The 15,155-nt window shown below is 38.0% G+C and overlaps 1 protein-coding gene across 3 annotated transcripts in view; it reads left to right on the top strand.

Annotated features, from left to right (window-relative positions):
* Positions 1–14,217, top strand: part of LOC121725381 (cubilin) — a 116,760-nt gene extending 102,543 nt beyond the window's left edge. For 2 of the 3 annotated variants that reach the window (XM_042112278.1, XM_042112276.1), the window contains 12 exons: positions 433–640; positions 1,054–1,262; positions 1,592–1,727; positions 1,924–2,022; positions 2,233–2,447; positions 2,939–3,167; positions 3,444–3,642; positions 4,078–4,282; positions 10,440–10,569; positions 10,689–10,879; positions 12,854–12,942; positions 14,164–14,217. In XM_042112278.1, coding sequence (XP_041968212.1) covers positions 433–640; positions 1,054–1,262; positions 1,592–1,727; positions 1,924–2,022; positions 2,233–2,447; positions 2,939–3,167; positions 3,444–3,642; positions 4,078–4,282; positions 10,440–10,569; positions 10,689–10,879; positions 12,854–12,927 — 1,895 coding nt within the window. In that variant the 3' untranslated portion in view covers positions 12,928–12,942; positions 14,164–14,217. Of the gene's footprint in view, positions 1–432; positions 641–1,053; positions 1,263–1,591; positions 1,728–1,923; positions 2,023–2,232; positions 2,448–2,938; positions 3,168–3,443; positions 3,643–4,077; positions 4,283–10,439; positions 10,570–10,688; positions 12,268–12,853; positions 12,943–14,163 lie in introns of those variants that run through there. The other variant, XM_042112277.1, reaches the window with a different exon arrangement.
* Positions 14,218–15,155: the final 938 nt, after the last annotated feature.

The raw sequence follows: 15,155 nt of genomic DNA, 5'->3' as shown, positions 1-15,155 counted from the left end.
AGCTCATTGTCCATTGGACAATAAACTTTTGGTTGGAGGGAATGGACAATGTCCAAACTCCAACAACTATATTTCATTTTTTAAATAAGATTCCACTAAAATATGAAAAAATAAGTGTACTTATTTTCTTGTACACTTTATTAGTTCGTAGCCTACGTCGTAGCGCTACGATGTCTACGCCGTAGCGCTACGGTCTACGCGATCTACGGCTACGTGCTACGCGCGTCCCGTGGGACTCAGGATTGTGACTCATTTCACTAAAATATCTTTTTCGTAGCTGACAAAGCTTCTCATTATTCTAAAAGCTACTTCTAATAACTACTCATGTCGGATGTTAAGACGAGACTGTTACAAAAGTTGCTACACTAAAAGCACAACCATGCACTTTATGCGTGGTCCCTACACCAATGAGAAAGCTATTCTTGTCTGCAGCGGAGTTCGAAGTGGGCACTCCGGTACCGAACACGCTGTGCTCGTTCGTGATCGAGGCGGGCAAGTGGCGCACGGGGCTGCTGCTGTCGCCCACCTACCCCGGCATCTACCCCAAGGACGTGACGTGCAACTACCAGTTCGTGGGCGCGCCCGGCCAGCGCATACGCCTGGAGTTCCGGGACTTCGATCTGTTCTTCGGCGGGCCGCAGTAAGTTCTTTTATGAATTGAACGCTAGCAAGAACAGAGTTACTACAATAATTGTAGAAACGTTATTGTCGTGCAAGTACACAAAAATACGAATGCATTTGTGTATCTCCCTTATGATGATAATAAACGGGCACTTCAAATTAGAGCTTACAATTTTAATGACATTTAATTCAACGTTTTGTTCGGCAATATAATCGATCCCATCGATCGTGGAATAACGAGACACAATAGCTTTTCTATTGTTATCGCGGCCGGATGCGGCCGCTTAGGTTATGAATTAAAAGCATGATCACAAACCAGGTGACCACTTAGGGTGATCCTACATTAGGCGTGCGCGTTCCTTGGGCGGATTTCTCTCGCTCACACGCCCGAAGAACACGAACGCCTATTGATTATTAATATCCCACCATCAGTTGTCCTTTCGACTGGGTGCGCGTGTACGACGGCGCCGACAACACGTCCGCGATCATCGGCACGTACTGCGGGCAGCAGCGCAACCTGGTGCTGTACTCCAGCCACGAGCGCCTGCTGGTGACGTTCTTCACGCTGCAGCGCGCCGCCAACACGCAGAACCGCGGCTTCAAGGGCATCTTCGAGTTCTCCGAGAGCTTCGTCAAGTTAGGTGAGTTACTGACCTCCATCCATTGCACTTGGCATCAGCACTCGGCAGGGTTACTCTAGTTGACGGATCTACGTTTTTGAGGCTATTCAATTTTTGAAAGCCGCAGTCTGGTGAAGGATTTTTAGTGTTATTTTAATGCTATCGCTATGTGTATTTTAATTCTAGTACAATGACAGCCCTTTAATCATATAATTATGCTCCGTAGTTCAAGTATCAATCAAGACTCGCTTTTGTTGTTGAAACTACAGAACAATTTTAATACTCCATTATCCTATCCTAATTTATTTAAATTATGAATTTTAACAAGAGATTTATAATATTATTTTCAGATTTTATAAGCAAGCACGACGCGGAACACATCCGGGGCTCGGAGTGCGATCAGAAGATCCTCAGCAAGAAGGAGTCCACCGGCTTCGTCTACCATCCCAACTATCCATTCCTCTATATACAAAAAGTTGTTTGTAGGTGCGTATACCTTAATATGTCACCTAGGTGTCTTAAGAATTTACATGTATGATTAATCCTAGTATCGACTACCGTCAGGACTACCGTCAGGAATATACTAATAAAAAATTACACAACTAATCAGTTATACAGCAAATTAATGTTCCTGTCTTTGTCTTTTACGTCTCAAAAGTTACTGAAACTTCTTTATTTACAGATATTTTATATATGGCATGCAAGACTCACAGAACTTGGAGAGAGTGCGACTGGAGTTCCAGAACTTCTCGATACCGAAGGCGGGAGATGCTAAGCCAGAGTAAGTCTCTTCTAAGTCTTGTCCTTTCCAAACACTTTTCATAGTAAGCAATAAGTCATCAATTCAATCCTATCACTTTTAGAACACAAAGGCTGATTTTACATTCATCAGCAAACCTTGGTTTTAAAAATGACCAAACTATATTTCGTCTCCAACAGAACATAATAATCCTTAAAAAGTGCTTACACCTATATCATTTATTCTCTCCAGCACCTGCCCAGACGGCTACCTCAAGGTGTACCTCCGAGGTCAGGAGGCGACGGATTCCTACGACAAGCATGACGCGGAGCTGTGCGGGGAGGCGTCCCCCGGCCCCCCCGCCTTCCCCCCGCCGCTGCTGTCCGACGGCCCCCGCCTCGTCATGGTGTTCAGCTCCGGCGAGCTCCAGGGACGAGGGTTCAAGGCTAAATACACGTTCGAGACAGGTAGATTTGAGACGATCTTAATAGTGTATACTGTTTACTCTATAGTATGGCGATGATCGTCATTGGTTCGGATGCTTTGCGGGGATGCGCCCCCGCCCTTCGCCGTTGCTGTCCGGCGGCCTTCGACACGTTTTGGTGTTCAGCTCCGGCGAACTGCAAGGCAAGGGGTTTAAGGCCAAATATACGTTTGAGACAGCTTTAGGCGAGGAGCTATAAAGGAGTACGTGGAATGGCGATGATCGTCGTTGTTTCGAATACTGAAATTAGATGGTCCAAAATTAATATAAGTAGTTTTAAAGCGTCAAACCTTCAATCACACAACGTGCGAAATATACAAGGCTTTATAACTAAAAGTCGGAAAATTCAAGAGCACTTTATGTACTACCAAAATAAAATAAAAACGCCTTATAAAAGATCAATTAAGCAAAAATCAAAGACACGTTATATTATGTAATGCATTATGCTTAATAGATCTCTTAATACTATTTCAGAATACCGCGTCCCCGGCACGGCGGCTCCAGGCGGCGAATGCGCGTTCACGTACCGCTCGGAGGCCAAGAAGAGCGGCGAGTTCAACTCCCCCCGCTACCCCTCCAACTACCCCTCTCGCACCAACTGCACGTATACTCTGGTGGCGGCACCCAATGAGCAGGTCACCGTCGTGTTCGACCACTTCAAGGTGCGTGCTGATAGCTGGAACGCCACCGCTGGGTTGTATGGGTGAGTATCTCTTGTATGATATTATGGCAAATATTAAACTATTCTGGAACATCTGCTATGTGTAATGTTGCAGTACAGTACTCTTGAAAAGTTTTAAAGCAGTTTAATGACACAATGCTACGCTATAAAAGTTGCCAATGGACTAAATAATACACCATTATCATTTTATGGTACTTTGCTGTGAAGCTAGTTTGGTTATGGTAAACGTTCATAGTAAAACATGCAAAAAATCTAGAAATAAAAGGTATAAGAGCAAACTCTGTCCCTTATTCCCAGGGGTGCCACATGCACGGAGGACTGGCTGGAGGCGTGGTGGACTGGGCGCGAGGGTTCTCGCGTGCCATTAGGGCGCTGGTGTGGCCCTGCGACCCCAGGGCCGCTACAGTCGCCGCGAGGCGCCCTAGGGCTACTCATTGCTCTGCACACGGACCACGACTCGGTGGCATCTGGATTCAAAGCAAGATACATATTTGAGGTGAGACTAAAACATAATAACGTGTCACCGAATAAGCGTAAAACTACCTCTTGGTGGTTAAGAGAAGGTGACGTCATTTCTAATAGAGTAAAATAGTTAGGATGTAGATAATAGGCAACGCATATCGACCATAGACAAAAGACAAGTGAATTTGTGACCCCACGTTGGGCGCCGAGTGTCAGAAGCTTTTGGCGCCCAAAGTAAGAAGTATTTTAGTCTTGGATTTTTATACCTTTACACAATATGGGCAAAGCAGAAAGGAATAGCAATGAGTTCTATTGAACATATAATAAACGCCTGCTATTGCAGGCATTTATTATGTGTTTGCTCTACTGTAGCGCCTAAACTACTGATTTTTATGAAAGAGAACTCGGGTAATATTATTATAAGATTCTACGTAGTACGAACTTGTTAACTCTGGATCTGTCGCATCAGCCGGCGAAGTCCATATTCGGCGACTGCGGCGGCAACGTGTCGGGGTCCGCGTGGGGCGCGGTGTCGTCGCCGCGGTACCCGCTGCCGTACGAGAAGCCCGAGCGGGGGGCGGCGGCGCGCGTCTGCAACTGGTTCATCACGGCGCGCCCCGGCCGCCGCCTGCTCATCAACTTCGACCACTTCGCTGTGGAGGGACATCTCACTGGTATGTTTTAACTCTTAGCAGCTTATAATATGAACTTGAACATTTTGGAGTGAGTTTTTTTTTTTTTTTTGGCTGGCAACACTAGCCACAGTAACACTAGCTCTGTTTATTTTATTGAAATAAAATTGAAATTTTGTATTATTACATGTAAATAGTGTACAAAACAAAATAATTATAGTCAATGAACTACTGAAAATATAATTGTGCTGTGATATCACCTAAAATAATATAAAACAAAGATTCCGAGTAGAGTGACCTAGTGATAGTGCTCCAAATCATTTAATTTGGAGATAATATACAAGATTTCATGAAAGGAGTGTATAATTATAACAACAACAAGAAGCTAAGTGTAAAACTTTATGAGTTTTTGAATAAAATATATCACCTAAGTACAAACCTGGGAATAAATTGTGTCAAGTGTCATTTTATCAAGCACTTTTTCATTAATTCATTTTCAATATTTGCTGTTTTAAATAAAAGGAGTGCAATTTAAACTAAAATATGTTCACATATTCCTTTCAAGAATTCTTTGATCAAGTATAAGTACTGCCTGTCAGCATAATATATGATAAAGCATACACATATAACAAGAACATTTTGTTTTAACATCTTATGGAAGGTGAGCCGTTATTTACATTTAAACTTTCAAAATAACAAACAAAATTTAATAAATTCGTTGACTTTACAAAATTATGATGAGACAACCATATTGGCATTGACAACATCTCATCTGACATTTGACAGACGAAATTGAAGTTTGACAGAAAAACCATAGACAAAGTTTATTTTTATCTAAATAAAAAATTTATGACAAAGGAATAATCAATTGAGACACAATATTGACAAATAATTATTATAATTAATAATATTGAATCATTGAGAGCAATAAATTTAAATAAAAATGGATTTTTATAACGAAGATTTTGTTACTTTGCGCAGAAGAAGGTCAAGATCCGTATCAAATATTCACACACAAGAATCACCAATATTTGACACAACAATGAATAGTATGCCTAGCAACTCATTTACCGATTCCTGTCCAGACTGTATAGAACAAGCTAAAAGATTGCATAATATCTCAAATGAGCTTCTTTCAGCTAATAATGAAATCGAAAATTTAAATCTCGAAATACAAGCATTAAAACATGAAATTGACAAAAAAAATAAAATAATCGACACATATAAGAAATTAGAATCAACTAATCCAAACACCCCAACACTACGCAAAGGGAAAAGGAACAAATTATATGATGCTAACAGATCCTATAGTCTACAGAGCACACCTCAAAAATACATTGATGTAAATCCAGTAAATATTCCTGAAAATGTGTCCATAAAAAATAATTGTAAAATAAACCAAATTAATAAAGAAGATAGTGCTAAAATAAAACAAATAAACATAACCCCAACATCGGAAGACAAACAGACTGTTACTACTGATACAAATTCACAAAAAAATCAGCAAGATAACAAAAGTACCAAGGTTCTTATTTTAGGAGATCACCAGGCAAAAGGCGTACGCAAAACATTACAACAAATTCTAGGGGATAAGTTTGAAGTACTGAGTTTTTGGAAAGTTGGAGCAAAATTTTGTGACATACTAAATACACATAAAAACTATGTAAATAAACTAACTGAAAATGATTATATAATTATCTTAGGTGGTTGTAATGATGATAATCCTACTAAAGTTAAAGTTAACTTGGGAATGTTTTTTGAGAACAATAAAACTCCAAATATTATAATTTCAGAGGTACCCAAGAATAGAAATTTAAATGAAATAATGCTAAATAATCTCATAGAACATATGTGTCATATCTATAAAAACATTTTTCTCAATATGGACTACAGCAGGATTATACCCATAGGACATAATTTTAAATTAATCTTAAGTAGATCTTTAGCTAGGGTTATTATTAGTTTGGATTATAAACATAAATATGAAAAATATATAAGTGAAAAATTGGCAAGTTATAAACGTAATTCCATAATAGTCTTGGACAAAAATACACAAACAGAATCTATATTGTATAATGACAATGATAAAAATATATTTAGTAATGTTATAACATTTCCTGAAGTAGAAGACAATCTTGCGGATCATCTTTTTCGCCAGTGATAAAATATTTATTATGCACCAGAATATTAATGGACTATTATCTAAGTGTGATTTGTTGTATGTAAATCTGGATGAATTAGCACAAAACACTAATAACCCGACTAATGTAAGCATTTTATGCATAACCGAACACAATATGGTTGACGATGACACTGAATTAATTAATTTGCCCTATTATAAGTTGGCCTCACATTATTCTCGAAAGAGTAGGCATGGAGGATCTTGTATTTTTGTAAGGAACTCATTTACATACGAAACACTACATGAAATTGTAAAATTAAGCATACCTAAAATAATTGAATGTTCAGCTATAAAAATTTGTAACTTAAATCTTGTAGTTATTTGCATCTATAGACCACCTAGTGCTTGCTTAGATACATTTTTCAAGACGTTGCAAGAAATCCTTGATAAAATTAGTTACAAACCGAAATTAAAAATTGTTATGTGTGGTGATTTCAATTTGGATATTTTAAATAAAACACCAACAATAGATAAATTTGAGAACATAGTGTCTGGTTATGATATGATATTTTCTGTAAAAGAACCTACTCGTCCAGTTAGCGGGAAATGTATAGATAATATAATTCACAATATAAAAGACAATGAAGCTTCAAGCGTTATAGACTTAGGACTTTCTGATCATACAGCTCAACTATTGAAATATAAAATTAATAAGCCAGGTAAAACAGATAAATACTACTTCATAAATAAAAGAGATTATAGCAATGATAACATAAGTAAATTTAAAAATTATTTATCGAGTATTTCTTTTGATGAAGTTTACAAACAAAATTGCCCAAACAAGGCATATGATTCATTTATTGACATATTTCTTTTGCTATATAACCTGTGTTTTCCGATTCACAAAATAAGAAAAAAGTCTAATAATAAAATATGTAAGTGGCTTACAAAAGGAATTAGGCAGTGTTGTAGGAAGAAAAGGTTATTATTATGGAATTACAGACATACAAAAGATCAAAAAATTAAAATATATCTAAAGGAATACTCAAAAAGGCTAAAAAAAATAATACAACTAACACAAAAATCACAAAACAGTTATTTAATTAATAATTCAAAAAATAAAACCAAAACAACATGGAACATTATTAATAAAGTAAAAAACAATAAAAAAAATAATAAAAAAACAATAACTAAAATAAAATATGGTGACAAATTAGTAGAAAATCCGTGTGAAATTGCAGAACACTTTAATAACTATTTTATTGAATTATCGGAAAATAATAATACTAAATGTAACTCTAATGAAAATAATAATTTAAATGATAATAACACAAGCACTACATGTTCGAATTCAATCTTTTTGAATCCTACTGACCCGAGTGAAATACTTACAATAATAAAATCAATTAATAACACACATAGCACAGGATACGATGGAATATCAACGAGCATCATTAAAGAAGTTGCAGGTAATATAAGCCCGGTCTTAAGTCACATTGTAAATCAGTGCCTTATAACAGGGGTGTATCCTAACCATTTAAAATCGTCTATAGTAAAGCCACTTTTTAAAAAGGGAAACCAAGAAAGTATGAACTCGTACAGACCTATCACTTTAAATCCTGTTTTATCAAAAGTTTTTGAAAAGACAATTTACAACAGATTGAATGCATTTTTTGAGAAAAATGATATTCTATGCAAGGAGCAAATGGGATTCAGAAAGAATAAATCTACAAATTTAGCCATTTTCAATTTTCTTCAACACGTAATACCTAACATTGACAAAAAAAAATCAGTTGTGGCTATATTCATGGACATGTCAAAGGCCTTTGATCGTGTGAATCACAAAATATTGTTAAATAAATTAGAACGTAGTGGTATCCGAGGTGTAGCCTTAAAACTTATAAAATCTTATCTAACGGGTCGAAAACAACAGACAGAAATAGTAAATATCTGTCCAAAAACACATACAGAGACCAATTTTAAGTCTAAATACAGAACTGTTACATGCGGAGTCCCGCAGGGCAGTGTGTTAGGACCACTTTTGTTCTTAATATATATTAATGACCTACCTAGAGCTATAAGGGATCCTATGATTTTATTTGCCGATGACAGTACAGCTATTTTTGAACAAATCAATAAAAATTTTGAAGAACAAATAAATGAAAGCATAAAAAAAATTATAAAATGGATTCAAAGGAACGATCTAATAATAAATTTGGAAAAAACTAAAATGATTCAATTTCATCAACGTACAAATAAAATCAAATTAAATATAGAATATCAAGAAATCCCGATAGAAGATACTCAAACTACAAAATTTTTAGGTATTATACTAGATGACAAACTTAATTGGAAAGCTCATTGTGACTCATTGTGTAAGAAGCTGCATCAATATGCATACGTTCTTTATATGCTGAATAATGTCTCACATACATCGTCTGTTTTAATGGCTTTTAATGCCTACGTTATGTCTTCTTTGAGATATGGTGTTGTCTTTTGGGGTAATTCATCCAATAGGGAACTTGTTTTCAAGGCACAAAAAAGATGTCTCAGGGCCGTTTTTCGTTTAAAACAGAATGAAAGTTGTGTACCATACTTTAAAAAATATAATATACTCCCTCTTGCAAGCATGTATATACTTGAATGCGCCTTATTAGTTAAAACCAATATAAATATATTTCCAAAACTTAAAAGCAACAGACTTAAATTAAGAGTTGGGACTATAACCCGTAATACAACATTTATGCAAAAGGGAGTAATAGGCATGGTAACATTAATTTATAATAGATTGCCTACGGACATAAAAAAAATTGAAAACTTAAATATGTTTAAAAGAAATCTAAAAAAATTCTTAATTGACAAATGCTATTATACTGTAAATGACTTTTTAAATGAAAATATTTTTTAATGAATTGTATGACATACTATTATTCTTATATTTTGATAATTAATAATTATTGTAATTGTAAATTGACTATAATTGACATAATAAAATCCATACTTACCTATAAATTGACTTTTAAAATATAATAATTCTCCATAAAATACAATTAAGTAAATAATGAATTATAACATGATTAATAATAATAGATTTTGTTATGTCTAATTATTTATTATTATTGACAATTGGTAATATTTAAATAAGATATCCATACAGCACAAATTAGCTTCTTTTAAGTAACACATTTGGAATATATAATATTTTATACTTTGTTAATTTGTAAGAATAGTGTTGTAATATTTCATATTATTATATTGTAGTTTATAAGCTAAACATTTGCATGCCCAGTTGGGCAAATGTGATGATACCATTGTGAAATCTACTAACATCTTTAAGTACTAACTCACATTTTGCAAATAAAGAAATTGAAAATTGAAAATTGAAAATTGAAAATGGAGTCGACAGTGGCGACTTTACGTACATATCTATTATTCTCGGTGTTATTAACATTGTAACTAGGTGAAGTTTTTTTTTAATATAAAATAAGGGGGCAAACGAGCAAACGGGTCACCTGATGGAAAGCAACTTCCGTCGCCCATGGACACTCGCAGCATCAGAAGAGCTGCAGGTGCGCCGCCGTCCTTTTAAGAGGGAATAGGGTAATAGGGGAGGGTAGGGAAGGGAATAGGGGAGGGTAGGGAAGGAAATAGGGGAGGGTAGGGAAGGGAAAAGGGTAGGGGATTGGGCCTCCGGTAAACATTGTGTTGTCTTATTATTAGTTTAACGATAGCTAAATACTGAATCACAACGTTAAGACTTGGATTTGAAGGGGTAATCGCTAGCCTAACTCAGATAATAAGCGACGATGTTGAAGCCACATATACTTTCCTGTTGTCTCACGGGCTTAACTATAGATACTCAGATTCAGGTTCTTCTCGCCAGGTTAGTTCCCGAACCGGTGGTAAGCACCATAGTTCCGGCGTTCAGAAAAAAAATTGTAAAAAATTAACTCTGAATAAAATTTATTTGAATTCGAATACTAAACTAAAACATTAAGAATCGAATACTAAACTAAAACATTAATAATTGGGCCTAGTTTCACTAGCATCAGATACTAAGCGCGATCACCATTCCAGAGCGTGGCTGCCCGGCGGCGGTGCTGCGGCTGTGGTACGAGAGCCCGGGCCCGCCGCTCGAGCTGTGCGGGGAGAAGGCGCCCGCCGACCGCTGGCAGTACCTCTCCTCGTCCAACTCCATACGACTCTCGTTAGTATGATGGCCGTGTAATGTGATGAAAATCCTTAATATCTCTTTAAATATTGAAGGCCTAAAAGACGCAAAGCAATATAGAGTACGTTCTATGAGTATTTTACTTTATGTTACAGGTTTATAATAGCAGACAAGTCAGTGGGCGCGGGGGGCTGGCGCGCCGTGTGGACGGAGGTGACGGTGGGCAGCACGGCCGGCATCGGCAGCGAGTGTCCGGCGGCCTGCGCCGGCGCCTGCCTGCCGCCGCGCGCCGCCTGCTCCGGCCTGCAGCACTGCGCCGGCGCCGCGCTCGTCAAGCCCGCCTACTGTTAGTATACCCCCCGCCCGACCGACACCGTACTCCGCGACTATAATCGAGAATTTCAACTTGAAGGATGACTCTCCGAAGCTAATATTTTTACAACTCTCGGCCTACAAAATTACGAATTGGCGTTACCTCACTGCCTCCCCGAAAGCTTAAATTTTAGAATTCTCCGCACATTGGCACTACCCAGCTCTCTGCAACTGACACGAGAACGTTGACGTAATCTTCCCAAAATTATGGTAGAATTAGATCACTACTGATTGAGCAACTACTTAGATCGATTAGCATAGACGATAGCAAATAGATATTTAATATGTACCAACCGACGTAGCGAGCGGGTTCATCGTGTCTCGCAGCCCCGGCCCCACGTTGGGCGCCAACGCGTGTTCCGTGCCACGTATCCAATATCTATATGCTTCTTATGTTTCCTTGATTGGCTAAATGTTTGGTAAGCTTGTTAAAACGTTTTCTAAATTCCGGCCTTGGCTATTAAACTAAAAACTATTCTAAATTTTAAAAGTGTTCGTATGTCGTGCACACTTTGAAAATATTACACGATGTCACCTGTGCATTTCGTTGTTGCAAAATATTAAAACCTTAATACGAGTTTTAAATTGTAGTGTGTAAAGGAGTAACCAGTAATTTAAGAGTTGAATGTGTGTATTGTGTGAATTGATATTATCGTAGATAGTTTCACAGTGAAATGAGTATTCAAATAGAGGAGATATTATACCGTACCTACTATTCGACCAAATGTACGATTAGTTAGAATTAAGGTTTTCGCGAGATCGAACATTCATTATATCACAAAAAAAAGAATTACTTTAAAGGAGAGGCTAGATAGGGGCATACCCAATAACATTTTTTGTTACAACATTCCAGTAATAAGGATAAGTATTATGTAGGTACACCTGCAAAATTGTGTATTACTTGGCTATTAAGCTAAGACACCACAGACAAATGTTGTGACAAAGGTAAGTGCAGTCAGTAGGATAAGTTAACTTACAACTAGAATTTCTTTGGTCGATTAGTAGGTTTCAATAAAAATAGTAGCTGAAATAAAGTGTTCTATGTCATGTTGAATTTCAAGTTAAACAATATTATGTAGTTTACCTAATAATAACAATAGTGTTTTTAACAATAATTATCTCAAAATAAACACTGTTTGCTCCTTTTATTGATCTAAATGTAAGAAACTGTATGTATAAATTGTATAACCTTAACATGTTTCTTAAAAGTTAAATAACATTTACTGTACCTTCTCAGTATTTTAAGGATTCAATGCAATCTTTGTCTCAGAGGACCTGTAACGAAATCGGTAGGTGTTAGAATTTTGACAATTTATTAATTGTTGATAATATCATAATAATATATTGACGATGTTGCAAGATTATGGATCATTTTATTTACGAATACCCCCTTTTAAACTTTTTTACTACTCACATACTTCATTTATACACTCATCCTTTTGATTCACTATTTTCAAACTCTTCCGAATACCTAAAGTACTGTACTGTGATGACTCACGAGAGTTACTCGCCGCACATTGTTTCGACGTGGACGCTCCACAAGTTCAGAACCGATTGGAATTCCTTAGGCCGTAGATCCGATGGGACGAAGCTTGCATTGAGTCATCGCACTATGGGGCGCGGGATCTCCGTCTCCGACTATTCGTTTTTCTTTTCGACCTCAGTTAACTCTCATTGATTCGGTCTGGTGCATAACGTCTAGTTTGAAATCACGTTCATGTAGTGTATGCGTAGACGCGGCGGCCGTAATCACTGAGAGTAGCTAGGATATTAGTGTTGTATTTAAAAACTTTTACATTCTGGTCGTTTCCACCGTGCTGACAACTTTTTCTACGAGTCCCTTTATGGTGGCGAGACGGCTGCTGCGGTCGGTAGAGACGTGCCGGAAGGTAGAGTGTCGTGTGCGGGGTGGGCCCGGCCGACGCGGCTGACGCAGCGGTGTGCGCAGGCGGTGCGGCGGGGGGTCTGGCGCCGCGCTCCGCGCTGCTCGCCCTCTCGCTTGTGCTAGCCGCCCCGCACTGACCGGGCGCTGCGCACGTGAGTCTATATATACCTTCCCTCCTGCTCCCGCCGGCTATCATCCCATTCCACCCTCGTGCTTCTGCGGGTAGGACGCAAATTTTTGCGAGTATCTGTGAAAAAGTCGATCTACCCATGTGGTTACGTGATGCAATTTAGCTTGAACACTTCATCATAATCCACTACTATCCGAAGAAAACTCGACAAATACATCACCGCAACTGCTTCATAGTTATACCGTATAGTGCATCCATAGATTCGTAAAATGTTAGACCCCTTATTAGTAAAAATATCTACACCACGCTTAAAATTATCCACGTGACTGTCTTTGTCTATCGAGTGGCTTCTTTAATGTATCAGACAAAGGCAGCATGGATTAGCGACGAGATATTTTCATGAATCAGGGGGAAGGAGTTGTTAGTGCATCGCCTTCTGTTTCAATGCTTCTGTGTGATATCTCTACTGCTGTGGTTTTGGTTGCTTATTTATTTTTGCATGAATTACCTACCTAATCATAAGTACTAACCCATAAACGTAAGTACTTACCTTTAAAATGTCTTAAAGTTTTAAAAATGGCTGGGACTCGCTGGAAGTGAATAACTAAGGAAAAGTAGGTAAAATTCGAAGGTAAAAACTAAATATACTTATTAGGTATAGAGTCGAATCAACGAAAAAGTTGCCCGAAGTTTTCCACTCGGAACAATTTAATTTTATGATTTATTTCGTTTAACACTAAATAATTAGAGAATATTTTAGAATCTGACAAAATATGGCTATGTAGGTATTTTTATATTTATCAGTTATCACCGTACTCTTTTAGCTTCTTGGAGGTACATCCTTATCTGGCTTGGAAACTTCCAGAACCGCGCGTTTTCAAAATTAGCGGCTCTACACTAACGCAGCGAAACGCCGTAAATTAACATGAAAATCTCTAAGTACATCATAATTATTACAAGTTAAGTCTTACGAAAACGTGTTTAATGTCAAACTGTGTACCTAGCACGAAAGCACTAAGACGTAGCTAAATGACCTAACTCGAAATAATTAGGCTACGTTGACGTAAAGATGTGCATGAACTACGCCGCGCCTGCCATTGCAAGAGGTGGTCTATTCTCGAGTTTGAATAGTGATATAAGTCTATACTTCTGTAAATTATATCCATACGTTTCCGTTAGTTTACGGCGCTAGTGCAAGTGTAGAGCCGTTACGTTATCGGTCGGTGACATGTCGGTCCCCCAGGCTCGGCGGAGGGCGAGGCGGGCTGGGAGTGGGTGACGGCGGGGTGGTGGGCTCTGGGCGCGGCGGGGGGCGCGGGCGCCACTCTCGCGGCCTGCTGGCGCCGCCGCCGTCGCCGCCCCCCGCGCCGCCCGCCGCCGCCGCCGCGCCCGCCGCCGAGACCGGCGCCGCGACCGCGCACGCCACACCAGCTGTAGCGCCACCAATACACCACTTTAAACATACCATGTCTTTTATTTATCATCCCAGATTTTTTTTAATTCTTAGGGTCAATTCAGACCGCATCGCGACGCGTAGATGTAATTCTAAATTTGTATGGGTATGACAGATTTGCAAGACGTCTCACGCAATTAAAATTCAGTACAAATTTAAAAATGCATAGTCTACGCGTCGCGTGGCGGTCTAAATTGACCCTTTGATGTATTTCTTTGGATGCTAGACAAGTAAAAAAAAACAAGGTGTAAGAAACGCTTCTAAAATGGCTGAATATAATTCTTCATGTGGAGCAACCTCCCCCAAAACAATATAACAATGGGGATTGTCCATTTTTTTTTAATTTTGCTCATTACAAAAATATTTCGAGGAATAAGGTCAGTGATCGTTTTTCTGTATATAAACGAAAAAATAACCCATTAGTTACTTATATTTTTGAACAAATATGTTTAACCTTTGTTTGACCTTCAATGGCGTTAAATCAGCAATAAATTTGACCAACATTACGTTTCGAACTTTTGGTAAGCTTCTCGTATCAGCTTTCACATAATGAGAACTTGCATTTGACGAACCCGACATTATAAATAAGATTGAAAGGAAATTTAAAACATATGCAGAGGTCAATTGGCGGCCGATGATGACGTCAGAGCGAAACTTTAAAAATTTATTGAGAAAAAACTAGCCAATGAATTTCAAAATTATTTAATTTATATTCTTAAAATACTCTATTTTAACGAAAAAAAATATAAAAAGTACATGTGACTTTTTTTGGACAATGCCCA

The sequence above is a fragment of the Aricia agestis genome, chromosome 3 (genome assembly GCF_905147365.1).
Source record: "Aricia agestis chromosome 3, ilAriAges1.1, whole genome shotgun sequence".
Lineage (NCBI taxonomy): Eukaryota > Metazoa > Arthropoda > Insecta > Lepidoptera > Lycaenidae > Aricia > Aricia agestis.
The sequence above is the reverse complement of the archived record's forward strand: the minus strand, read 5'-3'. Positions and strand labels throughout refer to the sequence as shown.